Raw genomic sequence first — 27,991 nt, forward strand, 5'->3', positions numbered from 1 at the left:
TCCGCGAGTTTAAAGAAGACAGGAGGAGGAGAAAAAAATGAATCATTTTCTGTAATTGGAATTTTATTTTATATATAAATAATAAAGAGACTGAGGGATTTTGAGACTTGCTACTTGCAATGTTGATCCTGCAATGGGACAAGCATGGGCAGCCTTGAGTCCCACTGCAGAACAGAGGACCAAGTCTCAAGACTGACCCAAAACACGTAGTGTCCTTTCACAGAAGCCATACCAGAAGCCCGAGCAGCAGATCATCAGCCTGTCCTGAGGCAGAAGGCAGATTAGTCACATTCAAAGTGGATTCAAATGGTTTTCATATTTTTCCTGGGAAATCGTTGCTCATATCTATATTTTTATTCACCTATAACCAAAGAAAGGGGACAGAGATTAAGGGGAAAAGGAAAAGAGGGAGAAAGAAGAATTAAATTTATCACAGGCCTTTTCATTTTTACAGTGCAATCAAAACCTTTTTCTTTGATGTGGCAAGTTGATCAAAATCTGTTTGAGGAACATTCTCAACATCAATTTGCTTGCAGTAGAGATATTTAACTCTTAGTATTACTGACATTAGAGCACTAATGATCACATCTGTTCTAGAGGACTCGATTCCCATAGTTGAACTAAATGGAAAGACAAAAGGGAACACTTCAAACACCAACTGGAATCTTGTATAATAAACCAGCTTTCTCAAAAAGAATTATTTTTGAGAAATTCCCATCAAATGCATGTTTTTTAATCTTACTTACTCTGGAGCAAGACTAGGGCGATTTAACTCAAAGAAATGGAATGACATAAATATAGATCTGAAACAGACTGAAAATAAGATATGCCATCTTCATGAAAAAACACAAAACCTTGCCACTTCTGTGCAACTCCCAAATCCAACAGCTGGAAAAAATTAAAGTTTTTTTCTTCCACAGTGGGATATGGTTTGAGCTGAAGTTTGCATATCATTTTTGATGACAAACAAACTAAAATAATAAAGGAGCTGCAATGCTGCTGGTTTTTGGAATAGAGAAATATGTTGCTGTCTTCAACCCAATATGATTTTGTCCTTGGCTAACCATTCACAGTTCAGAGACCCATGCTGTGGCAAATCATTGAGAAAATGAGATTGTCTTTGTTTTAGTAACCACATTCAACTTAGGAATATGACCAACAGTTGAAAATGCAGGGAGGCTTTCAGGACTGATTTCATCCAGAATTAAAAAACGTGTCTTTTCAAAGATCATAGCAATGTTCTCCAACCTTTGGGATCACCCAAATCCAACAAAACATCTGGATTTTGGTATGGAGTTAAATGACAGGATTTGATTTCAAGCACAAGTAACAAATTGCCACCCCCGCACAACAGCTGAACTTGATACTGAATTGAACTTTCACCATCTGGTTCTGCTAGGTCAAAAATCCAGCAGTTCCCTTCATGTGCCTCTTCCAGAAACAACATGAGGTGAAGCATGGAGGTTTCAAAACCAGGAGCACTCAGGTCTTCAGGCTGTTGGGCAATTTATCTTGACTCTCTTAAAACCTTCCCCAAACAAAGAAAATGTGCCTGAAGCAAAAGGCTGACATTTCAAAAAGCGAATAAAGGCCTAGCAGAAATTATATTCATAGCAAGAAATTCTAAAATAAAATAAAATAAAAATAAAATCTATTTATGGATTTCTGTTTGAACCTTGGTATTTGTGCAGTGTCACAAACAAAAGTTCAGTTTTCCTGGGTTTTTATCATTTAGTAGCTCTGTCCTAGTTGACAAGAAGGACAGTATTTCAGTGAATTTTAGGGAGGCTTTTCTTCCTCTCAGTTCTCCTGGGATTCTTTACACCAAAAAAAAAAAATTAAATCCTCCTATTGTTTTTTTAGTTTTTATTTTACATTACTATCTTACAAACTACTTGGAAAGCACATATTCGTAAAGACATTACATTCATAGCTCTAAAGGGAAAACTAAGGTACTCAGTACATCAGCCAGTCAACAAGCTCATGTTGCTCTTGTGAGAATTAGCAATAGCAATTAAAAACACTTTAAGGGAGCCAGTATTAAAAACTAGGTTATCTTTTAAAGCTGCCCATGTAGCAGTGGAACGCTGCTGCTCAGCCGATGCGTGTATTCCACCACATCTGCAAACATATGTGACTGATGCTGGTGCATGGAAAAAAATTGATCCAGTTTGCCACATTTGGACTCTATTTACACAAGTTGGCAGTAAGGGAAAAAAAAAAAATTCTGGTAAATGCAATACTGCATACAAAAATGGTGAGGAGTACCTATAATGCCAGGGTCACTTTCTGATGAAAAGCAAGTTTTTAACATGATGCAAAAATAATACAGGGCGAAGAGAAGCAAGTAGAAAACATGTTCAGAAGAGACATTCTTTATCAACTGATAACAGAGCAGACATCAAACATTCTGTGCTAAATTATGTCCAATTATGTTGCAATTATTTCTAATAAGCCTCAAATACAGAGCAATTTTTATCCTACGAAACCAAACCATCATAAAAAAGTCAAGAGGATGTTCTGTTTTGCTTTTCTAGAAACTGTAATCATAGGCTTTGCTTGAGTTTAGAACACAGCCCCGAGGCCAAGTCAGAACTGGTATCTCGAGTTTCTGCCTTGGAGAGCCTGGAAAATGCTGCCTTCATTTCCTCCATATTTTGTTCCCAACAGGAGCTGCATTAACATGGAAGGTCAAGCACATTATGGACTCTTACAGGCAGTAAGGCAGTGCTGTACCCTGGCACTCACAAATCTTTAGAGAAAACTTATCAGCAGGGAAGAGTTTTCTTTCCCCACACTAATACTTGTACAAGGATGACAAAAAAGGCAAAGAGATTTTTAGTATGGGAGGCAGAAATGGGAAGATGAAAAAGAAAATAAAAGGCCAAAACCAACCAACACCACAATCACAAGGCTTTCCTCAATTAATTCAGAACTCTTCAAAAAGACACACATTTACTTGTTATGCTCTAAAGATGAAGAATTTAGATTTCTTAACTTGGATAGTGTTAGGAACTACATATATTCTTGACAAATTTTAGGACAAGTAAAATTATCTGTCCACACTCTCCTAATAATTATAAAGAAAACTATAAGTCTAACTTGAAAATGTTCAGCTTTTCCCAGTTATTCTGCTGCTTAGCCACAAACTATTACCAGTCTTTACCCTTTACCTGTTTGATGCCAGGTGATGTAGCATTCTACTTCTGGGTTTGCTCTTTATTTGAAGCAGCATGGACTTCCAGAGGCTTGTCACCAACTGCATCACCCTTGAGGAAGAAAAAATGAGAAAAAATGTGCACAATGTTTCAATTGAGGCAATCCATGATTAATGCTTTTACCAGAACAGAAATCCTCTTCAAAAGATGAGACAAAAATATCTCACAAAATCAAGGGTTTCATGAGACTAATTCAGTATAATACACTCAAATATGATCTTCTACCAAACACTTTCTAGACTTTAGTCTTCCTGTAGCTAGTCAAGCAATTAAAGGATTTGAAAGAACAAGTCTTTTCAACAGAAGTGCTTTAATGGAATAATTTTGCCTGTATTAATAACAGAGGATGAATACTCACAGAGTAGCTGCTATTTTGCATTCTCTGAATTCTGTGTGAATTTATACAATAGGTCTCTTTTAGCACATATCCTTTTAGAGGGTGTTCTCACACTTTCCCCAACATTAATGACAGAAATCAAAGAATGAAAAGAAGCTTGTTATAGGGTCTGGTCTATCTGTTTGCCAAGGTGCTATAACAAACATGCATTTGATCACAGCTTTAAATAGATATCCATTTAAAAATACTTCAAGGGCCACACACATGGCTTGGGGACTGAAGCACATGCAAGGACAAGCTGTGATGAGGATGTGTTCAGGCTTGTGAAGACCAGACAAAGAAGAACCTAATTCCTATCCACAATTTCTTAATGGGCATTTATGTATTTGGAAGAGCCAGGTCCTTCTCAGAGGTTCACATCTAAAGGACAGGGAGAAAGGAACAGAAGAGCATGGCAAATTTCACTTAAATCAAAAGGCAAAAAATTATAAATATATTACACCACCGATCACTGGAGCAGGTTTTCCTGAGAACTTTCTAAATCTCCACCCCTGGAAATATTCAACACATGACTACATAAGGCCTGAACCACCAAATCTAATTTTGATACTGTCTCTGCTTTGATTAGGGGTTTGGGTGAAATAATCAGAGGTGGCACCCACCCTCAATTGTTCTTAAATTCTACACATGGAAATTAAAGGCATTTCCTCTTTATTCTAGAAGGCTATTTTTACCAACATGACTTAAATAAAGAGATGACTGGTGACAGCCAGCATGGCTTCACTAATGGCAAAGTGTGCCTGACAAATTTGGTGGCCTTTCACAGCAGTGGTGGACAAGGGAAGAGTGACTGATGTCACCTCTGACTTGTGCAGAGCACTTGACACTGTTCTGCAGGACATCCTTGTCTCTGAACAGGAGGGACATCGATCTGATGGATGGACCACGCGGTGGATATTGGCTGGATGGTCACTCTCAGAGCTGCAGCCATCAGTCTGATGTCCGAGTGAGACCAGGGACAAGTGGTGCTCCCCAGGGCTCAGTGCTGGGACCGGCGCTGACATCTGTCAAATCTGTCAGCAGCAAGGACACTGGGATGTGGGGCACCCTCAGCACATCTGCCAACAATCCCAAGTGTGGTGGTCAAGATGCTGTAGGGAAGGGATGTCATCCAGAGGGACCTTCACAGGCTTGAGAGGTGACTCATGTGAACCTCATGAAGTTCAGCAAGGCCAAGTCCTGCACCTGGGTTAGGACAATCCCAAGCACAAACGCTGTCTGGGCAGAGAATGGATTGAGAACAGCCCTGGGGAGAAGGATTTGGGGTTGCTGGTTGATGAAAACCTCAACATGACCTGGCAATGTGCCCTTGCAGCCCAGAAACCAACCATGTCCTGGGCTGCTTCACAGGTAGTGTGAGCAACAGGTCTACTTTGGTCTGCAGGTCTTAGAAGCAAACCAGGAGTGCTGTGTCAGCTCTGGGGCCTGTGACATCAGAAGGATGTGGACTGGTTGGAGCAAGTCCAGGGGAGGCCAGGGACATGATCAGAGTGCTGGAGCACCTCTCCTACAAAGACAGGCTGAGCGAGTTGGGATTGTTCAGCCTGGAAAGGAGCAGGCTTTGGGAAAATTTCTAGCAGCTTTCCAGTGCCTAAAGGGGGCTACAGGAGAGCTGGAGAGGGACTTTTCAGAAGGCCCTGAAGTGACAGGACAAGGGGTAATGACTTCAAACTGGAAGAGGGCAGGTTTAGATTTGATATTGGGAAGAAATTCTTTGCTGTGAGGGTGGTGAGGCACTGGAACAGGCTGTCCAGACAAACTGCTGATGCCCCATGCCAGGAAGTGTTCAAGGCCAGGATGGATGGGGCTCTGAGCAACCTGATCTAGTGGAAGCTGCTCCTGCAGGGGGATGGAACTAGATTATCTTTAAATCTCTTCCATCCCAAATCCTTCTGTGATCCTATAATACTAAATGTGATGGAAAATGCAGCAAAAGAAGCTAGAATAGACTGGAAAATGTTTCAAAGAATGGGTCAAATGTATATATTACCAGTTAAACATGACAAAACACCAAGTCTGTGCAATCCTGCATATTCTGTGCTGGAGATATGGACTCAATATATCAAGATTCAATTATGAAGATTTTTCTTAAATGTCTTATTCCAAAAATGCCCAGCAAGACCTTTAAAAGGTAATTCTTTCTTTCAAAAATCCATTTTGTTTTGATTACTACCCTGAATATTTCATAGTAGAGGAAATCACATCCACAAACCACATCCATTTCAAAATAATAATCTACTCTGTAATTTGCCTGTACAGGAACTTTTAAGTTATGACATTTTACTAAGATTTACAATGAATAATCTGACTAACGATGCCTTATCTCAGAGTTTACTCAAAGCTCAACAAATGAACTAAAAATAAACTCCTCACAGAGAAGCCTGTGTTTTTCCATTTTCTTGTTTTAACTTGTAAAAAGTAATTATTGTCTAGGTAAGTTGTTTTTTTGGTTTTTTTTTTTTTTTTTCCTCTGAAAGAGGAAAACAATCTAAAGCAACACACACACCTACACAAGAGAACAGGGGTCTTGCTAAATTCCTTTGTTTCTATGAGCTCAGGAGATCCCATCACAGGGCTTGCCTTCAGTATCACTATTAAGCCTGAGTTATTTAATTAAAGCCAACCCACTGATAGACTATCATTCCTCACACAAAGTCATTTGCTGGATTAGCAATTAAGAAGTTTTTAACTCCATCCACTGTGTATGCCCACTGTGTAAATGGTGAGCCTAAGTGAGACAGCTCAAGCAGTAATGTAAGTTTGCCAGAAAAGGAATTCCTGTGGCACAGGCACATGATTTTAGAAAAAAGTGCCAAAGCCCTCTAGCACACTCAAAACCAGGTCAGAAGCAAAAAATATGTTTAAATCAATGACTCAGAAGACAGATTTCCTCTGTGCCAGGGTACCCTCTCATAACCAGAAGCAGGAATATATTCAAGACAGTCTTTCTACTTTTTGGCTCAACATAACCACTCCATAACAAATCTGGGTGGCCAGAGGAGTTAACATATCAGAGCTCTATTCCACAGCAGAAAAGGAAATATTTTGCATTCTTGTGTTTCTGACTGTTTCGAGTGAAAGGTGACTGATAAGAAATCTCCATAATACATTAATTATCAAATGTTCAATACATAGGGATTTCTTGGGATTAAAAAAATAAAAGAAATACACTGGTGCTAAGAGGACTGTACAGTTTCAGTATGTGAGAGATTAAAAACCACCCCAACTTAGCTCACACAGCATCTAACAGAGATGCATTGAGACCTAAACTTTAAACTACAAACTGCAAAAAACCCCACCATGATTACTCTGAAAATTTTCCTTCCATACAAAAAAAAAACAAAAACCCAAAGGAAGCCAGCTAAATGTCAAACCCCCAAACGTGTGGTGCCTCTTTCCCTTACATTACAGCTGAGCCAGGTGCAGAAGTTTCTGTTGCTACCTCAGAAGCCTTGCAGATGGCCAGACTCTTTTACACTAATCTTAGCAATTATAACTTCAAAAGCATATAAGATAGGTATGTATCTTTTATGCTTATGGAAACTCTTATGGAAACTCTTGAGAGGGAAAGTCTGGCCACCAGAAAAAAAAAAAGGCATCTGCAAAAGAAAAACTAAGGCTCACCTGGGTTTACAGATTAATAATTTACCTTCTGTCCTCTTTTGTTTGCAATGTATTGCTTGGAATAAAGAGAACATCACTGCCTTACCTAATTCATCCTCCTCAGTCAATTAGTAACTCCTTCTTTGTTTACTTAAGTTGACCTTGAACTTAATTCTCACAAAAATATGAAGTACTTTCAAAAATATTGCTCTAAGCTGCCCTTAGAGAGATTAGCTTTTTGCAGAGCACATTCTTTCTGTCCATCCCACTTCTAGCACATCTAAATTCCCCACTGCCCATACTGAGGATCCACTCCAAAAGAAGTAATATTTCTTTCAAGTTTCATAATGTTTTTATTCTTACTACCAAACAATAAAAGGAGGGTATGTGACAGGAAACAGCATTTTCTGCCAGAAGTAGATGTTTATCTTTCAGTTGAGATGATCAAATTTTTGCCTGCCTATTCAAAACCTACCAAAGCCAAGCCTGAAGAGCATTTTCTGTAGAAAGAAGCTCTCTCAGCTGCTTGTGTTGTAATGACCAAAATACATGTGACTTCAAAACTCTCTTAAAACACAATTTAAGGTTTTATGGTCTCAGTCTGTGATGCTGACTGTGAGGCTCCCCAGCCAAAACAGTGACACCACAATTTTCAACAGAGCTTACAGGTGAGGAAGGTTTTGGTCCACAATCTCCTTGACACTTGTTCTAAGCAAGTACAGGATATCAGCAAAAGCTGAGCCCTCTCCACACCTGGAAACATTCTGTAAGCAGTTAGCACTTAATAAAATACCCAGAGATTGCCATAGTGATAGATTCTAAATATATTTTTATATAAATATATCTATATATTTTACATGTGTAATAAAAACATATGGGTTTAAAAATTATATGTATTATATATTTGCATTGCTAAGTCACTAGTGGTGTCCATCAGCACACCAGCACACACAGAAAGGAATGAAAACCAAATAATATGCCATAAAAGTTTATCAGTCTCTGAAGCTGAAAGGGAAATTAGTTTTGTGTGAGATTACATTACTAGTTGGGCCAAAGTGGGAAAGAGCAAATACAAGAAGAAAGGAACAAGGGCTGAAAGGAGGGTGCACTTAAGAGCTGTAGTGCTGTTCTGCTTTTACACAATTTGGCCACTAAAAACAAGGGGTGCCCAATTGAGTGTTGCTGGAAGAGAGAGAATACAAGATTGTTAAAAATACAGCAAAAGTGAGAACTAAGAGAAGAAAAATATTTTTCTGTGTGCTTCAGTTTTAGCAGAGAGATTTTATCCTGGCATCCTGAAGAGCTCCATCCTTCAACAGCATATTAAAAACATTTATCTGACTGACTTGCTCTATGGAGGGGATACAGCTACAGTGTTTTGAAATGTAGGCACAGAAGGTCCCAGAATTCATCTTTCTTGGCAGAACTCAGAATTCAGTTGCTATGACCTCAATTTGGCACAGGATTTTGTTTCATAAAACCTTCAGAATAATTAACATACCACATTTATTTTAATGACATATTGCTGCATAAACATGAAGTTATGCACAGCTGTGGTACCTATGACTATCAAACAAATTATGAGCAACGTAACAAATTATCAGAAGCCAAAAAGAGCCACCCATATATTGACTATTTGCAAGAATCCTTTGTGTAGCAACAGGAAAATGCTGGAGTAGATGTCACAAAAACAAAAATAATGTCTTTTGCTCTGGCATAGTTTCATGAAATGGGTTACATCTGCTGCAACAACAACTCAAGAGTAACATTTAGACCTGTCTTCATTATTTCAGGAATCTAGCTGCCTAGAATGACAGTAAGAAATACATATACAAAAGCAACCAAATTCTTCCACAAGTCTGTCAAATTAAGCCAGAAGTCACAGAATCTATCCTACAATGCTTTGCCAATTTTAGTATATGATAGTTAAAAGCATTTTCTTCCATAACACTTCTGTATGAGTAAAAGCCTCCAATAAAATTGAACTTAAATAGAAATTCTTCTGCTTGAAAAGTTGATACTGATTTGGTGGCACTAATAATCTGTGTAATTATTTTCATATGGAACAAAGCTAAACCAAACCCATCTGTTCCACCCAGATTCTCAACTATCTATTTCGTAGGGTTTCATCACCCCAGGCTAAAGGCAGCTTCAGAGCAAAATTCTTCAACTAGAATAATTTCTCAGTCCCCATTCTAGACAAAAGCATGTGACTTTTTACAGCTGCTGCTCAGCTTCTCTGCACAGCAGGGAGACAGGACCCTCTCTTCAGGAACTTCCAAGGACAAAGCACCAGTAAGGCTGTTTGCCTCAGTGTAAGGGATCTGTAAACTTGGAAATGCAAGCAATTTCATCAAGTGACCAAGTACTGTTTCTTCATTTGAATCACAGGGTTTTTGTACCTTGTCCAATCCATCAGGTTACACAGCAGCAGTTCCTACTGACAGTATTAGAACAGCGAGATGAACTTTTGGAGAACACTCATCAAGGAGCATTTTGCTCCTTTGTGCAAGTAACATGTTTTGGCAACTAAAGGGTGTAATTTAAAGATTGTGCAAGGAAGAGAAGAAGGAAGTGTGTTTATTTAGTGCTCTCTGCAATTCTGCAGGATGTTTGTTTTTCTGCTGAGAGAGCAAGTGCTTAAATAAGCCTTATAGCAAAATGAAAGTGTCAAAAGTTTTTGCCTTCCAATAACAACCATATGTTCCCTTTTGAAAGCCCAGGACACAATAAAAGGAAAACTTCAGCTGTTTTTTACTAATGCTGTCAGTTTGTCTTTCTGAAATATTTTAACATTGCCTCTTTTTTTGAGTTTCTTTTTGACAGCCTAGATTTTAGGAAAGGAACAGAACGATTAACCAACCTTCAATTATTCAGGTTCCTTTACTGAAGTGCCTTGGGCCAATACATATGAGTATCCACTCATGATGAAAGTCTTCACTCTCAGACATGTGAACATTTCCTCAACCCAGCTTGTTCGGAACTAGTCCTACACCCAGCCTCACCAAGGGAACTTGGTCCCATCCCCAAGGTCTATCCAAGTGCAATTTGGTCTCCAAAACACCTCTCTCCCAGCCACAGTGAGTTTAGAAGTGAATTTAAAACCACAGAAGCTTTACATTACACACCTGAATTTTTCTTTCTTTAAGCAGCAGCTAAAAAAACACCTAAAAAGCTTACAGGTTTTCTCTGGCACACATTTAATCCACTTGCTCAGTTCTCCAGTCTCTCACACTATGCTTCACTAAGCCATGTACATGTATTTCCTAGAATTCTGTTTGCTCATCTGTATCAGATTATACTGAAGGAAGCTTCCAAAGACCATTTCTGAAAGTTTAGCTTGAAGTAAGCCTAAAGTTTTTCTACAGCTTAGAAAGAGAGAATGAAAAATTTCTCTTCAGAAATAAAGGCTAAATCACAGTGGAACAAAACCACTGTTCATAACTTTTTTTCTGAAAAGGCAGTGGTAAATTCAGAAATCAAGTTCCTCAGACTTCTTACCTTATCACCTTTTTCCTCTGATTTCTTCTTCTTAGGATTATCCTTCCAAAGAGCTTCTACAGCAATATATCCTTGAAGACTCCAGTCATACAGCTGTGTGCCAGCAACCTTTGAAACAAAAGTTTTTAGAAAGCATGAACGTAATAATCTGAGGAATACTGCCTTGCTTCTTTTTTAAGTGGAAAAAGTGTCATAACACAAGATGTTTAACTCTTCCTGCTCAAGCTCACAATTAATTAACATAATTAATTAATACAGAATTAATAAACAACTTGGAAAATAATGTCCCATGAGGAATAAGAAAAAATAATGTGCTAAAAACCTGTCTGAAGACTACCTGAATATACATCTGTACAAATGGGAGTGGAATGATTCTGTGTGGAAACAATCCCAGTTTCCTTAGTATTTGACATTCAACATAATTAACATATGCAAAGTATTTCTTAATTTGACCATACCCATTTCAAAGACCCTACTGAGGGTTGTCACTATTTTGCAATTTTAGATTTTCTTCTTATTTGTTTTTTAGAACTTGCTGATAGATGAATGTTATGTATAACCAGCTGTCAAATCCCAAAACAGAACACAGCTAGGAAAGACTGTGTTTGCTATATTACACCAACAAGTATTTTATTAAAGGGAAAGGCCCTAAGTCTAATAAAACAGGATGCCTTGTCCCTTATGTGACATGGAACTGTAGTATTAATAGCATCCTTTAAAATTAAAGTGTGTTAGGTTTTTATAGCCAGGCTCAGGTCTATATTGACTTTCATATCACTATCTGTTTCTGGAAGAAGAACAGCAAAAAGGGCAATATGTCCAGCTAAACAGCTATTAAACTAAAAAAATTTATGAAATCAAGAACTAAGAAGGTATTTCCCTGTCTTCTACAGGAGGCAAAGCCACAAAACATGAACTCTGAGAACAGCGCAAACGTAAATGTTTCTCAAACAATTTTCTGGTATTTCTGAAAAAGTTTCTGAACTACATTTTTCAGTTTCTTCCAGTCTCCATCAATTCACTGTTCAGAGATTTCCTAAGCCAAAGGTGATTTTTATGTGTGTAAAGAGGCCCAAGGAATTTCCCTTCAATGAACTTTTTGCATGGAGTTCAAGGGAAGTGCAAATTTTTAGCAACCCTGTGCCAAGTGATTCCACTGCTGGGTACAGGGCACACATGGTGTGAAGAGCCACTTCCCCTTGCTTGTCTGATCTGTAATCAGCAAGACTGATTATACCAGTTACTGCACAATGGTACAAGGATGTGCTTCTGGGCAGATACCATGTGCTTGCTACCTTACAAAAGAAGCTATTGAGTAACTAGAATTAAAAGAAAACAAACCCAAATCAGCAACTACACTTCCAAGTCACAACTAAATCCAAACTGTAGGCTGTTTTAAATACAAAGTATCCTTTTTGTCACAGTATCTGACCAATTACTTTGGTTTAAATAAGTCCATTGGATGCATTCACTTTTCTCTACAGCTGAAAGTGATAAGTCATCAGAAAAATGCACATCAAGTGAACCAATTAAATCTCCAAAATTGCCCAATTGAAATATTACAGGTATAGACAGTTATGCTGTTTTTCAGTATCAGAACTGTTAATTCTCTAACATCTAGCACTTCAACAAACTAGCTGGCTCATCTGAAAAGATAGTGGTCCCTTGTGCAAACAGCACAAACCTACCAGGACTGAAAAATAATCAAAATAAACAAAATGCTGGTTTTGTCTGTAATGTTACTGAAGACACAACTACCAACATAAAATGAGAAAATACAACTGTCCTTAAACTATATTTCTGTTTCTGCTTAAAAATACTCTATTAAAATACTTAAAACCACGCTAAATGCCTAACAGTACAAACTTTAAAATATTCTTATAGTCATATAAGGAGCCATATGACCAAGTGAGTTATGAATTTTATTAAATGAGAAACTGATCATTCATGTTGCTGGATTAAGTAGCTACATCACAAGGTACACACCCCAGACAGTTTAGTCTGCCAAAACCAACCAATGTTTCACCAGTGCACAAACCTCCCAAGTGCCAGGACCCACAGACACTCCACAGTTGAAAAATACAGCTCTAGGCAGACTGGAAGTGCAAGCCACAAGGTCAACACACTAAAATACCAGTGCTGTTGAATGCAGCACTGTAAGTGGGTTTGTATGCTAAAGTTTGAACAAACAAGTTCAGAAGTCAGATTGAATGGTTCTCAACAGGGATTCTGAAAGTTTCAGGAGGCCATGGGCCACCAACACCCACACTGGGCACTACTGGGGCAGCATCTGTGGTCTCCAAGGCCTCATGTGCCACACAGCACCATGAGCATGCATTACTGACTACACTGGATGTTACACAGAATCACACACATTCAGAATTTTGATCAGCAATTCTTTATCTACCTTTCATGCTGAGAAACTATTAACTGAGAACCCAGTGGTTTTTCTACATTTACAAAGTGCCATTTCACAAGCATTCAGCAGTGAACATGGATCAAGTGACCCCAACTCCTGCTTTCCAGCTCCCAGCTCCTGGAATCATGTCCTGCTCTCAGCTGTTTATGCCCTATAGACTGAACCCAGCAAGGAACAAGGTACAGGTTCAAAACACACAGAAATAATGTGGTTTGCTGTGAAAGAAACAAAACTCTACTGAGAAGCTTTTCTTACAGTCAAGAAGAATGAAAGCATAACACACAGCACTTTAGTAAGTTGAAAGGTTCTAATAACAAAAGACAAAATTTAATACCAATGATAGAGTGATTTAAATAACTGCATAATGGAAAGTTCTTTCCAGCTGGAATATAAGCCACAGTACATACAAAGTATTTTGAGCATATTATGATTAGCTGGAAAGCAATACCATTTCAAAACACTAACTAGGGTTCCACCAGAATAAATTCAGCTCCTCTACCACATATACAGCCTGACCTTTTGTTCAAAGTTATTAAAAGTATAGTACTGGCAGTGAGGAAAATTTGTGATTTATTAAAATTTGTAATTATTTACTAGATTACATACTAAAGCAAGGAAAAATAGTCTATGAATTTCTTCCATCTTCAATTAGATGATTAGAGTCTGAAAACTACCTGTTACCAATAATGAACTCTGTTGCTACAACTTCACTTAGGAATTCATACATCTTAATTAAAGGAAAAAAAATTACTTCAGATGTATTAAATGTTGGACCACAACTACAGATCCATTTTGCTGTGTCTATTCCCAACTCTCCATTAGAAAGTCTTAAATAAAGGTGAGACAGAAACAAAACCCCCAAAAATTAAAAAAAAAACCAAAATAACACAACACCCAGTTAAAGGAATTATACAACTGTAAAATAAAAAGCAGTGATGAAGTACTTAAGTGTGAAAGAAAAATAAGAACATAATATAAAAAATAATTTAAATTAATGTTACAGAATATTTTCTATTATATTTCTAACTTGGCAAGTGAGCTTTGTACTGCAAGAATTCCTTTCTAAGTTTACAGACATTTTTTGAAAGGCTTATGAAACATTTAAAAATTATTAATAGAGAGGAAAGTGTTTTCAATTTCAGATTAAATACTAAAAATTATGGATTGTAAGAGATTATATGATTAAAACTTTGCTTTTTTAAGGAAACAAACACAAGACAGATTAGAGGAACCAAAACAGAATGTAGGATATTACTCTCCCCACAGAAGTTTCCAAATTCATATGTCTACTGTCCTGACCAAGTCAACAAAGCTAAACCCATTCCAATCTCCTACCAGATTTTTCATTACAGTCAAACTCAGAACTGTGAATTAATCAAAGAGCAACCATGCACTTCAAAGTTCTCATAAAATAAACTCAGCATTGTGAAGCTGTTAGCACCAAATCCATAGTTAAGCCTGAACTGAGCTTATTTCAAAACAGTAACATCAGTTTGAACAGCGTTCAATCGCTTCCCACTTCACTGTTCAGAAGGCAAGTAGAATTTTAATACACAGTTTCCAACAGAAATGTTTAAGCTTCTTAAATTTTGATGTGTTTTTTTCCCTGCCACTTGCATAATTTTCACTCTCTGAGAATAAGCCAACAGAATTATCTGTATTTAGAGCATCTGAATCCTGGAAGCAGTAAAAAAAGATTCCATCAGAGATCAGAGTACCACCATGCTGGCAGAGCTCAAACTCAGCAGTTTTGACTCTCCCTAAGTCAATGACCTTCAGTTTTCAAAGAACATCATATGTTGCTGAGAATACCATATTACCATTCTGACATCTCAAAGTTATTCACAAGTGGCCAGTAACTAGAAATTTACCAAAGGCTGAAATATAAAGAATTTCTGAAAGATGCAAGTATGTGCACTGTGAGTGGTTAAAAGCTGGATATGAATCACAGTGTGGTGGAGAACTAAGGAATCTGCCAGGAGTGTGGACAGCAAGGCACATGATTTAACATCAGTAAGGACTGTAAGCAATTCTGTGGTCTCTTCAGTTCTTTCTCTCACAGAAAAATCATTTAAGCAAATGCTAGTTAACATGTTTCTTGTGTGCCTGAAAAAACAAATCCATAAATAGGGAATGCCCTGTAAGTTTGCAGCAGAATTCTTACCCTGTTCCAGAATGTGCATGCTACCTTTCTTAAAGCCCCCCCCAAAAAAGCAGAAAATGTCAGTAACATTTACCTCAAAATGTCATGAGACTTGTCTCTAGAAACTCCTTTCTTTTCTTTCAAACTCGGTTTTCATTTGCTCACAAGATATTTCATGTTTCCTTAGTATTTTAAATAAACACACAAACTGTACTAACTTAGCATATTTATGTTAATTTGGTGCTACATGAGGTTAGAGATTTTGAAAGGAAATTACATTCCTCTATCTGAAGACACTACTGCAAATGTTAGAAATAAAATGCCATTAAAAGGAACAAGTCTGATTATCTTTCAGCCTAGACTGCATTTGTTTGAAAAAAAATAACCATAATTTTGTTAATTGCCACTGATGTGGCTTTTAAACCTGGATGACTAGTTAACCTGAAGCTAGGAGGCAACAATCAAAGACACTTGTGCAAAGAAATGTATCATCACTGACCTTTGCAATAGCAACCGCTTGCTGAGGGTAATACATGGAGGTACTGATACCCATGAGAGCTGCAGGATACACCAACTTCTTTATTTTTGAGCCTGTTTTGTAACAAAAAAATCAAAAACCATAAACTACTGTTAGAGTATATGTTAGCCAAGTCAGCTGAATGGCCCTAACATTTTCTTTATAAACAATTTTCTTAAATACGTTTTAGTATGTTTTCTCTTTCACCCTACCAGTTCCTTAAGAAACATCATCACTCTGATCAGTAGGGGCCCCCCTAATAGTTTGCTAAACTTTGTAAGCTTCACTAAGATCATATCTTAGATTGATTCTGCACATAAAATCCTTTGGACATAAACTGCTGACCAAGACTGGGACTAGGACTGGACACATTTAGGCTCCTCTGAGCAGGAATTTAGGAAGGAAGGAGGCTGACTGAATCCTGTGACTCAAGAGGAGGATGCTCCCCAGACCTGTCCTCTGTGCAGTAAATGATCAAGGGTACCTTGCATTCAAATCCTTTCAAATCATTGCTTTATATCAATAAACACATTGCTGCTGCTCTCTTACAAGTGAAGTGCATCACTCCATCTGCAACACGAGTTAAAACTAATTATCTCTAATGGCATTTTAAACTAAGCTGGATGACTGCACAATAGTCACATGATTAAACTTTGAATACCATATTCTCTACTTAGTGAGCAGCTGTGCATATTTATGTATCATGATTAGACCTGGAGGATTTTATCTGCACCTTCCAAGAGGGCAATTTCTCCACAAAGACCAAGGGAAGGAAGAATAAAATAAAGAGGACTTATGGTAGCATCAAAATCAAGGGGCACTTCCTTCTATGGTTTGAATACTTTCTGGAAACAACAGTCATATTTTAAACTATTACCAGGAAAAAAAAAAAAAAAAGGTTTACAATTATGGCTCCCATCCTAAAAGATTCACAAATTTAACATTTTTAGTATGAGGTATTTTCATTTTCATTAAACTTAGGATCCTCTGATCTTCCAATTCCAGTCCCAAGACTGCACTCCCCCATCTCCCCTCATTTTGCTACAGTCATAAATAATGGAAGCTGATCTCATTCATCCTCATGCTACATGAGAAGCAGGAATACAAAGAAAAAGAACTTCAAAGAGGAAAGTTACCTTGATTTCATTAGGAAAAAATACACTAAGAAAAAAAGTGAAGTACTGCTTTCACTAGCTTCACTGGAAAATTAAATATTTTGAGGCGCACTTCTAATTTGTACACAGCCAAGCACACACTACCAGCTCAACATATTCAGGCCCCATAAAGCCTGAAACCATGTCCTCACTGGTATTTAAATTCTACAGCTTTTAAGTTCTGTTACCTTCATTTAACTGCATTAGGAATATCTTGATGTAAGCACAGAATACTTCTTCACACTTAACATTTCTTAGACTAATGCTTCTATTTATGAAAGCATCATTTTTTCAGTGCGATGAAATTAACTGTATCATTTTTCTGTAGTGCAAAATGTGTAGATATTTACAGTACACCCAGAGTTCATAAGTCTATTTGCTGAAACACCATCTGCAGCATCTCTGTACATCAACATACAATACTTTGAAAAAATTCAAATATACCTCTAATTGGACATAGATCATAGTCATGAACATCTGTATTTTATCATAACTCATTCCACTGTTGTTTTCTACAGTAACATATGTGATCAAGAACTTAAGTAATTAAAATATTTTTAGGCTAAAAGATACTAAACCAGTTATTTGCCATTTCTGTTATACTAAAATACTACTGGGAAATATGGAAGATGAGATTTTAGTAACATATACAGCAATGATAAAAACGGTAATTGTTGATTATTAAACACCTTTTCCATGAAGTTTCTTTATAAGGAACAGTGTAGAAACATCCTTTTAACAGTTAATTCAGATCTCCTTGTCACAACTAAAAATTACTACCCTAAAACTCACAAAAAATTAGTTATCAAATATCATAACATAACCAGTTCAAATGGTTCCCACTTACCTCTAGCAAGAAACAATCCAATAATTCCAGCAAAACTTATCACGCCAAGTCTTGGATAAAATCCAGCAGGTGGTTTTTGGAGAAATTCATAGCCCTCTGAAAAGAAGCCAGAACAAAGTGCTTTAATGTAATGTGAAAGTGGTTTTGTGATAAGGAATCATCAATACACGCTGGCAATTGTTACAAAACACAAAGAGTTATCAAAACACATTTAACTATCATGTGCATTTTAGATATGCTGGCAAAAAATTCAAAGCCTTTGAAATCTGCTCTAGTGACACATGAACGAAACTGAATATGGTATTGTATTCACCAATTTTCATAGGAGCTTTGCCTTTGCTCCTGAGCCATCTGTTTTGTTTTGCTCTTTGCATCTCAATTGTATCTTTTTCAAATTAGTGATAAAAACTTTAGCAAAATGGAATTTTACAGTTACATGTTAACAATAACTAGTTTCAGTAAAATACTGTACAAAAACCAAATCACAGAACAATGGAAAGACACAGTAAAAACAAAGTGCACTGTAAGATGGGAGTCTGGTGGGGGAATGGAAAACTATGGAAAATCTTCCAAGCTAACAAGTTCAAAAGACTGAAACTGCTAAGTTTAAAGAAAAGAGGTGCAGTATCTGAAATGAGCTCTACATAGAATCCATGCTCAGTCCTGGTAAGCCCAAGTATGAAAGGATGCTCCCAAAAATAAAGACAAATTAAAATTATTTTGAATTAATTCAAAATTCTTAGGAAATCTATGGAAGCAAACCAAAATGAACAGGCATTACAAACAAAAGACCTAATGCTTGCAACAAGTAATTAGCTTTACAGGAGATTTCAGTTACTAAGCTGGTTCAAGCAAATACTGCTGGAGGCTGGGTCAAGCAAATAGTGCTGGCTGGAAATAAATTCTGAGGGGTTCCCCTTCTCTTCCTGCATTTTTTAGTGACATTGATAAACATAAATGCTGGTCTCAGATTTTAATTTCTTATAAATGTAAAGTCATAAGTGACCCACAAAGGAAATTCAAACAGCTACACAGTAGAGATAAATTAATCTTAAATGCATTAGAAATTACACACATAATGATGCTTAATGGTTTTCTCTGTAAACTGAAGATATAGTACAGTCCTGCATTTTAAATTGCTAGTTAAGAAAACTAAGCTGATTTACCTCTACCATGCTCAACAGCTTTTTCTAACTTGGGCATAGCTTTGGCATAAAGATCCTAAAAAAAAAAGAGAACAAGGGTAAATAGACACCAAGGAAGTAAAGTATTAACTATAGAATGTAACTGAGCTGACAAAGAAAGGAGAAAAAAATAACAAAGAAAAAAGTGATGGGTCCCTAAAATAACTTACTTTTATTTCCACTTCCACTCTTCACTTATAGGGCTATGCTTGCTCAGTGTTACATTTAGCATAACTTAGAGATTTTTCTTAAAGGACCCTTTGGGCAGAGATAAAATACAATACTTTGAAACACAGATGTCAATCTCAGTATTTTATTGAGATCAGGCAACTGTAATTCAGAACTATCTTGGTTTTCAGTGTATGCAGGTATTGCAAAAATACTTGGGGTGATGCAAAGAAAGTAAGTATAACACTGCAATAAATTCCTTCCTAACACTTTGAAGGGGTATGTGAATAATTCTGCAAGGTGATAAATTCCACTTTCCAGGAGACTGTCTTAGGCTAACAAGACTGCATTTTGAAGTGACTTGGAAATTAGATGTCCATAGACATCCAAAGTAAATTGAAGACACTGCATCAACCCCACGGACCAGTTCTACATTTTTTTTTTCAGACTGAGAATATTCAGGAAATAAAAGACTGCAGACGGCCTTTTATCAAAATAGAAAAAAAAAAAACTCAATAAAAAGAACCCTGTTAACTGTTATTTACACTAATAATGCTTCAGAGGAACAGTGTAAGGCTGTAGATAAATTAGGGAACAAATTCATAAACACATATGCCCAAAGCTAAAGCAGAGAATAGTCTTGCAATTCCACCTGAGCTGCATCTGTGCAGAAGTGAAAGCATTTGATTAGGATACTGAATGGGGATATCTTTAGAACTTTCATCTCCTCACTGGCAAGAGTGATGTAAAAAAAACCCACCTGGCATTAAAATAAAAAAGTGTTAGCACATGACACACAACATAACTTTAAATGGACATTGGTCTTATTAAAAGCCAATATAAGAAGAACTTGCTCTAATGACCCCAGAGATAAAGTCTGATCTTCTGTCACAACTGAAATATAACTGGCTTATTTCTACATCTGAGTTTTGAGCTGCATTTCCTCTAGTTAAGTAATTTTGGAAAAGTAAAAGGGATATACAAACATAACCAATTTCATTCTGATTATCCTGGGTTATCTGTTTGATTTTAAAGACAACTGAGACACACCTAAATATTATTTTCTTCAACACAGCATGGATGGGCAGGGAGTTTAAAACCAAAGCTACCTCTGACTACAGTTAAGCAATATTGTCCCAAACCCATAAAGTTTACATGCCTGCTTCATAAAATGAGTCAGTAAACCACTGCCAGGAAATGGGTTCTCGTGTGTGAGCAGAAGAGCACATCTTATGTCAATGATCACCAGACAGACAAAAAAAAAATAAAACAAATAGGATGACAACAGGTCAGTGAGACATCAAGCAAGGTTAAAGGCCAGCCTCCTCTCCAATTTCACTCCCCAGGTAGGGGTACCACAGGCAACCAAGCAAAACACACGTATTCAGGAGGCCAGAGCTCTGACTGTCCTGTGAAATACTGCTTCCCCTCCCAAGCTGCAGCCAGTGCTCCTTCTGGGGGCACTTGAAACACAAGACTGAGTAACTCTGAAGAAATGTTTCAGTCCTGTTAAAGGCAGCACCACACAGAGCTTCCAGGCAGAAAGGACACCCTGATCTGACCAGCTTGGCCTTCAGTGGAGAGCTGGGCACACAGCTAGCAGCTCAAGGGGATTCACAACAGGCAGAGGGCAAAGCAGAGAATCACCTGCAGCTGCCAAGAGACAACCACAGGGCAAGGATTCCCCCACTTCAAAAGTAAGCCTCAACATTTCCTGGGCAGGAAAGGGCAAGAAAGCTATCCTGGGGCTTTGCAATCTAATACAACAATTTAGGCTTTGATCACAAAAATCTTGGTTTTCCTCTCCGCAACAGAGCCTATTTTTATATTTAATGACTATTTACTCTAAACATACTACCTAATGAAAAATAGATGAGAAAGTTTTGAGGCAAAGTCTGGGGATTAGGTTTACCAGTACTTAGTGGCCTGTGATTTTCTCTCTTCCAAAGATCTGCATTCCTTCCCTCAACATTCTAGTTCAGCAAATACTGATTTATTTTTTGCTAAGTTGTGTTTTGTCACAGCTGCATTGAGGGCAACTTGGTTTTGCTGCTCCAAAAAACACTGCTTGATAATTTAAGACCTCAAGCCTGAAAACTACAAATACCACACTCCTGTCTTCCTCAGCCACAGAGCCGGTGCCAAATCCAGATATCCCCAGGTATATTTAAATCTAAAGTTCACTTCAGAAAACAATTCTTTTGGAAGGAGAACCCCTAAGCCCAGGGTTTAGTTCAGCCAATTAGTATAAAGACACAAATGGTTCTGTGTGAGAAAGGGGCAAACATTATGAAGTGAACTGTGGAAAACTTTATGCAAGGCAGAAAACTTTCAGTGATGCCACATTTTTTAAAAATGCTGTTACAGCTATCAACTTTTACTTTGCTGCTACCTGTTAATTCCAACTCAGAAAAAACAAACTACAATCCCAGCTAGAACTTTATCCCTGCTGTCACCAGCTGCAATACAAACCATTATACCTGACACCAGGCTGTATATGGCTCCATAACATGCCGTAAACGGGAAACCCCCTCTTCCAATTCGGTTCTGGGATTCTCCACATATTTAGTCTCACGAGCTGGGGAGGAGTACAGTGACAGCTGTGAATATTAGCAAACAAGATGTTAAAAACAAAGTTATAATTGTGTAAGTAGGTCTTCAGGGCATGAACAGTCTAAGCAGAGAACAACTAACACTGTGCTTACTACATAAACAATGCATAATAAAAATTCACACAGCTCTGAGACAACCATTATGAGCAAAGTTTAATTATACAGGACATAATTATGATGAAGATGACTTCTAACTGCTATACAATTCATTCATAGCTGCTATATGATCCAAGTCACAAGTTATAAATTAATATTAAACTAGTTTAATAAGAACACACAACATAATTGTGAAAAATATTTCCCACCTTAATCAGCACTTCTGGTTCCCAGTTAACATACTGAATGTACTAGAAATCACAATCAATCATTTTCTATATATGCACAAGGCATCATTAAAGAGCCTAAGCAGCTTCTAACAAAGGTAACATCCAATACACATGTGCCTGTTTGTTACTGAACAGGAAAATGGTACAACATCCCAACCTTTGGTCATTAACCACATCAGCAACTGACAGCATTAATGGCACCCTGGCACTGAGCAAAGAGGAACTGCAACGAGTGATGGGCATCTTCACATAATAAATGCTAAACTACCTTGTTTAGTTTTTAGAATCACCACAACATTTACTACAATTACCTAAGAATATTTGAAACCGTATTCCATTAAAAGAATCCTATGTTTGTACTGTTGAAGATGAACAGCAAAGCTCAGAACAAAAGAAAGCCTATTAAAATTTCTAGCAGTTTATATACTACACAGATGTTCAGTGTAAAGAGCTTCTATTTTACACCATATTTATACTCTATTTAGTAGGTTATTGTAATTTGATGATTACAAGTATTGTTGCATTAAAATGTAGCTAGCTCTCTTTTCAAGATCAGCTGGAAAAGAATTGTCTCTGTCATAATTAAAAAAGCTGCTAACCATAACATAATACAAAATTACAACAAATTTATCCAATCATTTGGTAACCTGTGCAGGTGGATTTCCCGTAATACTTTGAAAGACAAGGATTTTCAGCCTCACTTGCCTAGGAAACCTGGTCATCCCTGGCAATCACAGTCACAAGCTGAACTTTGATCCTGTTGGACAACCTAACAGCAATGTCTGGCACAAGGACAGAAGCCTCCAAGATAAGGAAATTCCCATATATTTTATGAAACTAGACAGCTGACACAGTAGAGATCCAAACTAAGAGCCTGTGAATGGCAAGAAAGGCAGCCAAAACTCCATGGCTTGCACATTCTGCTGTGCTGGAGGTGATGGCAAGCCCATTACTCAGCTCACATGAACTCCACGCTGCTGCCTCACGACTGACTCAGGCCAGCAGAGGTTGGGCACGCGATGGCCCAGGCTGAGGTTCCCAGGCCAGGCAGGGCCAGGAGCCCACTGCGCCTGCAGCTCCTGTGTACCAGGGAACTGCCAGCCACAACACCTAAGTGTGCACAAAAACCAGTCTGATTTAGTTCCAGCGCTTACTGTACAACACTTCAGCTTGGGTTGAAGTACTCAAAATTTTTAAACAGCTGCATGCTCTCATGCATGTAAAGCTGGATTTAGTTACTAACAACTTATTTTGATTCTTTTAGTGTTGGAGGCTTTTAAAAGCCTGTGTAACAATGCTGCTGAGTCTACAGTTTGACAGGGTATTTTAAGGCTCTACTTATGACCAAAACATTTGTAACATATTAAAGAAATGAAAACATAACAGGTATTTATTACCACTACTTATTGTATTTGTTGTTGCTTAGGTCCGAATACTGTGAAGAAAGGAAAATTGATAAATTCTGCAGGCTACTAGGGCAGATTCAAGGTATTGCCTGACAAGAATTTTGATCATAAAAAAGAATATTTTTAGAAGTACAACATTCTGATTCACTGTTTTAGTGGAGAACATAAAATTAATTTATATTAGAATTTACCAACACTACTTACAATAAAAAGTAAGTAGTATTATCCGGATAAAAAGCAAAGAAAATATGCCTGTGGATTTGAAATATAACCGTAAGTAAATCTACAAACATGAAAATGTAACTTCTGAATGAAGAATAGACGACTTTAATGTAGAAAAAAGATCTTACACACAAGCAAGCTTGGCCCTATCAAGAACATCAAATGCCATGCCCAGGTAAAAGCAAAACTGTATAGAAGTCTCTGTTGAGGAAAATTGAGAAGCAAATTTAAAGGCATGAATACAAAAGGTGATAAGATGTACCTAAATGCTTTCACACATCAAAACACAATGTTTTCAGAATTCTTTAACTAGAAGAGCACCAAGGCTATAACCACACTTACCTCCTCAATTTTCAGCAACTCCTTTTTGGAAGTCTTCTCTGAAGAAGCAGCAAAAACCTGGACAGAGAGCAAGCTCAGGCTGACAGGGGTGGCCCCCAGCCGAATTACCTGGAAACATTACCGGAGGACAGGTACATCATTATGTGCAAACAAAACTGCAGCGTGTCTGAACACACCCAGGCAATGTTTATGTCCCTCTACTTGGTAAAAAGTGATCTCAATAGATGCTTGGAAATTAGGAGAAAGGAGGGTCAGCAGTACACAATCTAATGCTCTCAGGCACTGATGTAGTACAGTAACATCTAAATCACTCAGATAGTATTTGAAAATGCCTAAGGCTAAATGAGGCAGTAGAAATAAAGGCTAATCTCATTAGTTTTCATCTCATAAAAAAGATCTTGTTTTAAGTAATTTTTGTATTAACTTTCTCATTCAAAGATTATATTCTTTCTCAAAGAATGTATTATATTCTTTATCAAAGATTATACTCATATTTTAAACAACTTTGTGAATGCTCATAATACCTCCATTTTTCCATAGTAGTACCAAGAAGTTCAGTGTTTTACTTCTACTTAATATCTGCATATAGATTTAGGAAAACAAGTAGACCTACAGCTATAAATACCAGAACAAAATCAATTATTTCCAAGAATTTTAGGAATGTCTCCTACTTTTTGTAAGAAACATTAATTACTTGACTGTTTTTTTGAATAAATTCAATCCAATCATGCAACCACCACTAGTAAGGTGGATATAATTCTTCCAGTATTCAGGACCTATGCTAAACTGAATTTCTTAAAGGGAAAGTCTGCTTCAACTTAAACAGAAGAAAAAAATCTTAGCTGCACAGTAAATTAAGAATGCTCAGAGAGCATTTTCCAGCAAATGCACATCTTTATTAATGGAAATGTGCAGAGTTACAACAGCCTGTGTTTTGCTGGATCAGGTTACAGCACGAGTGGATCTAACACCAAACTGGAGGCGTCTGGCTCCTCTCCAGCACTGGCTCCCAGAAGTCCTGCTGCTCACCTTGCCCTAGCTTTGGTGGCCGGATGCTTCCACCGGGAGGCAATTCACCTGGCCAATTTGGCAAAAGATTAATCCTGAAAGAGAAGCGGAGAGCTTTGTGCGGGCTTAGCAAATTGAACCCTTCCATGAAACAGCCTGACAAGCACCAGAGGAACTGTATGGTCCAGGGGACAGGGGATGAGAAAGGAGAAGGCAGCAAGGCCTCTTCCTTTCAACAAATAGCGGGGTCTGTTGCATTGACCTAGCTGCTTGTGACACTGAAGCCGTGGTCAAACCATCCCTCCTTCACACTGTGATGGTGGTGACTGGCCCAGCCACGGCACAACTGCTCTGTCTCTCACAGAACTGTTAGAAAATAGCTTTAAAATTATCCACACCACATCAGCTTATTGTAGGCAGTCAAGCATTTGCAGCTTAAATTTCTTCCACTGCTTTGCAGATGGAATGCTTATTAAATGTAACCAATAGACTCCTCAAACTAAAAATTAGACTTCACAGTTATGAAACTTCCTGAAAATGTTCATTTAAGTGTAGAGAAACAGCACACAAGAACTAGGTCACATGATTGTTTTTTGGAAGATGTAAGGGATCTGGTGGGTCAAAAGGTATGGAAAAACTTGCTTAAAATTGAAGTTTTTCCTTGTCTGAATTTATGGACTCATTACTAAATCACTATAAATGAAACACCACAATGACTGGATCAGCTGTTTCAAAGCCAAGGAAAGACAAGGATAATCTTTAATAGTGTTTCCTTAAACACTTTTCACATACTTCTGTTAGCCAGGACAAAAACAAACACTACTAACCATTAATAGCCGTAGAGTTTATTTCCTCAATCTTTCATTTTTTCACTGCAAAACTGTTATGTCACTGAAAAGGCAAAAATCTAAATGCATTTTCTCTTTGTAATATGTTTTCAAACAGTGTAAATGGTGCTAAGTGTCACAAGTATAAACAGTAAAACCAAATGTTTTAGATATTTGAGATTTTTATATAAAGACACAAATAGCACAGCACAAGACTGGAAGCACCTGGGTTTCACAAAACAGTATCAGTGACATAGGACTACTCAGACTGAAAAGTTAACTGTTTATATTATCAAGATACTGAAGTGCAGACATTTTCCATTGTTTTTAATTTTTAACAAAATGAAACTAACCTCTGAAAGTGCAAGTTGAATCTCTTCTTAAATGTGCTGTTCAAATCATACTTCAATGGTCTCCTACATCAGCTACCTCATGGGACAGGCAGAACTACTGCTGAAATACTGCATATTTGCATACACAGAACTACTTGGGAGTATGAAAGATCAGCTGCTGTACTTGTTTCCAAAATGCCCTGTAGGATCTCATTTTTGATTTCCATACTAACCATATATTACCAAAACAATTGCTTTAGTAAAACATTTGGACTGATTGAGCTGTGCCTTCAGCCTGCCAGTCCTATAGCCACTCAGTATCAGAAAAGCAGAGCTGACATTCTTTTCTATTGGCAATGCTCTGCAGTTATTTTAAGCAAAAAAGATACATTTACTCCTCTCTAGCTAAGAATTCAATTTTATCTTTAGGACTTGATAGGAAAAGCTTGAGCATACTTTTGAGAAGGCTGATACTGGTCCTAAAGTATGAAAACAGTTTTCCTCATCTTTTTCTATTCTTCCTCCTATTTCTCAGCCCAAACCATAAAAACATCAAACCAAAATCCAAATTCTTGAACATTCCTGTCCCTGAAGCAAAAGTATCCTGGACAAAAAGCTACCTTCCCTTTGGCTCTTAGAGGCATAACATCAGGTTGGCCTGAAGGACATAAATCCTCACTGGCTATGTAAAAGTACTAATACACTAATACAGATAGTGCCTAAATGCACAGGCTCACATATCAACCCTCCAATGACAATTCAGCATCAATTATGGAATCCTCAATGATTCTGTGCACAGAATTCCAGCATTAAAGGACATAAAGAAAAAGGAATTTATGACAAGAGCAGAGCAAGCAAGGGCTCAGCACATCAGTATCACAGACTCCGGAATTGTCAGGGTTGGAAGGGACCTCTGGAGATCATCTAGCGCAACCCCCTGCCAAGGCAGGGTCACCTGGAGCAGGTGACACAGGAACATGTGCTGGTAGGTGGGCTTTGGATGCCTCCAGAGAGACTCCACGACCTGGGCAGCTGTTCCAGTGCTCTGCCACCCTCAACATAAAGAAGTTCTTCCTCATGTTGAGATGTTATATATTACTATTTAGTATCCTCGGTATACTGGTATCTAGATATATTATCAATATTTCACACAGAAAATGGTACCAAGGAAAATGAATACCAAGAAGCGAGCATCACCAGGTTTTGGTGGTTTGGTGTTTTTTTTAAGCAAGCAGCCTAACAACGATCTGACTGGCACAGAGTTGCTTTTAGCCTGATGGGATCTGGGGCTGCTCTAACCACAGGCAGAAATCTCTGAGACAGCCAGAGCCGGACGGGGCTTTCCGCAGGTTTCGCTGGCAACCTTCAGGCACTAAAAGGAAACTTTTCAAGATCGAACCGACGCTTTCAAGCGACAGCTGCCCGGGCCCGAACCGAGCGGTGACAGAGCCCCGCGGTGCGGGCAGCCCCGTACGGAAGGGACGAATCTGCGCGGGGGGCACCCGGCAGCGGCTGTAAATCGGGAGTGTGCCCCTCTCCGTGCAACGCGAGGGCACGCGGTTCCGAAGCGCTAAGAGGAGCGGCTAAGCAGCTGCGAGGACAGCGGCAGTGAGAGCGGCGGAGAGGAGAGAGGCAGAGGGCGCGGGCGGAGCGCGGAGCCCCGAGCGCGGCCGGCGGCGGGCCCGGCCGGGGACCCCTCCTCACCTTGAACATGGCGGCGCCGGGCGCGCGGCGACGGGGCGACGGCGTCACCGCGGCGTGACGT

At 38.2% G+C, this 27,991-nt stretch overlaps 1 protein-coding gene across 1 annotated transcript; it reads right to left on the reverse strand.

The window, feature by feature from the left end:
• Positions 1-42: 42 nt before the first annotated feature.
• APOO (apolipoprotein O) lies at positions 43-27,970 on the reverse strand. The gene is made up of 9 exons (XM_021552943.4): positions 27,931-27,970; positions 24,060-24,167; positions 21,632-21,751; positions 18,966-19,020; positions 17,800-17,895; positions 15,781-15,872; positions 10,720-10,827; positions 3,174-3,269; positions 43-361 (listed from the first exon to the last, which is right to left on the reverse strand). Exons 1-8 carry the CDS (start codon positions 27,937-27,939, stop codon positions 3,201-3,203), a joined length of 657 nt encoding a protein of 218 aa, XP_021408618.1. The 5' UTR covers positions 27,940-27,970; the 3' UTR covers positions 43-361; positions 3,174-3,200.
• Positions 27,971-27,991: the final 21 nt, after the last annotated feature.

Source organism: Lonchura striata, chromosome 1 (genome assembly GCF_050655825.1).
Source record: "Lonchura striata isolate lonStrDom1 chromosome 1, ASM5065582v1, whole genome shotgun sequence".
NCBI classification, from domain to species: Eukaryota; Metazoa; Chordata; class Aves; order Passeriformes; family Estrildidae; genus Lonchura; species Lonchura striata.

Excerpts from the sequence above, each read along its gene's own strand:
- APOO (XM_021552943.4), bottom strand. Across the intron at positions 17,896-18,965 it reads AGCTGTTGAGCATGGTAGAG|AGGGCTATGAATTTCTCCAA; the intron begins GTAAATCAGCTT and ends GCTTCTTTTCAG. Across the intron at positions 15,873-17,799 it reads TGGATTGTTTCTTGCTAGAG|GCTCAAAAATAAAGAAGTTG; the intron begins GTAAGTGGGAAC and ends GTTACAAAACAG.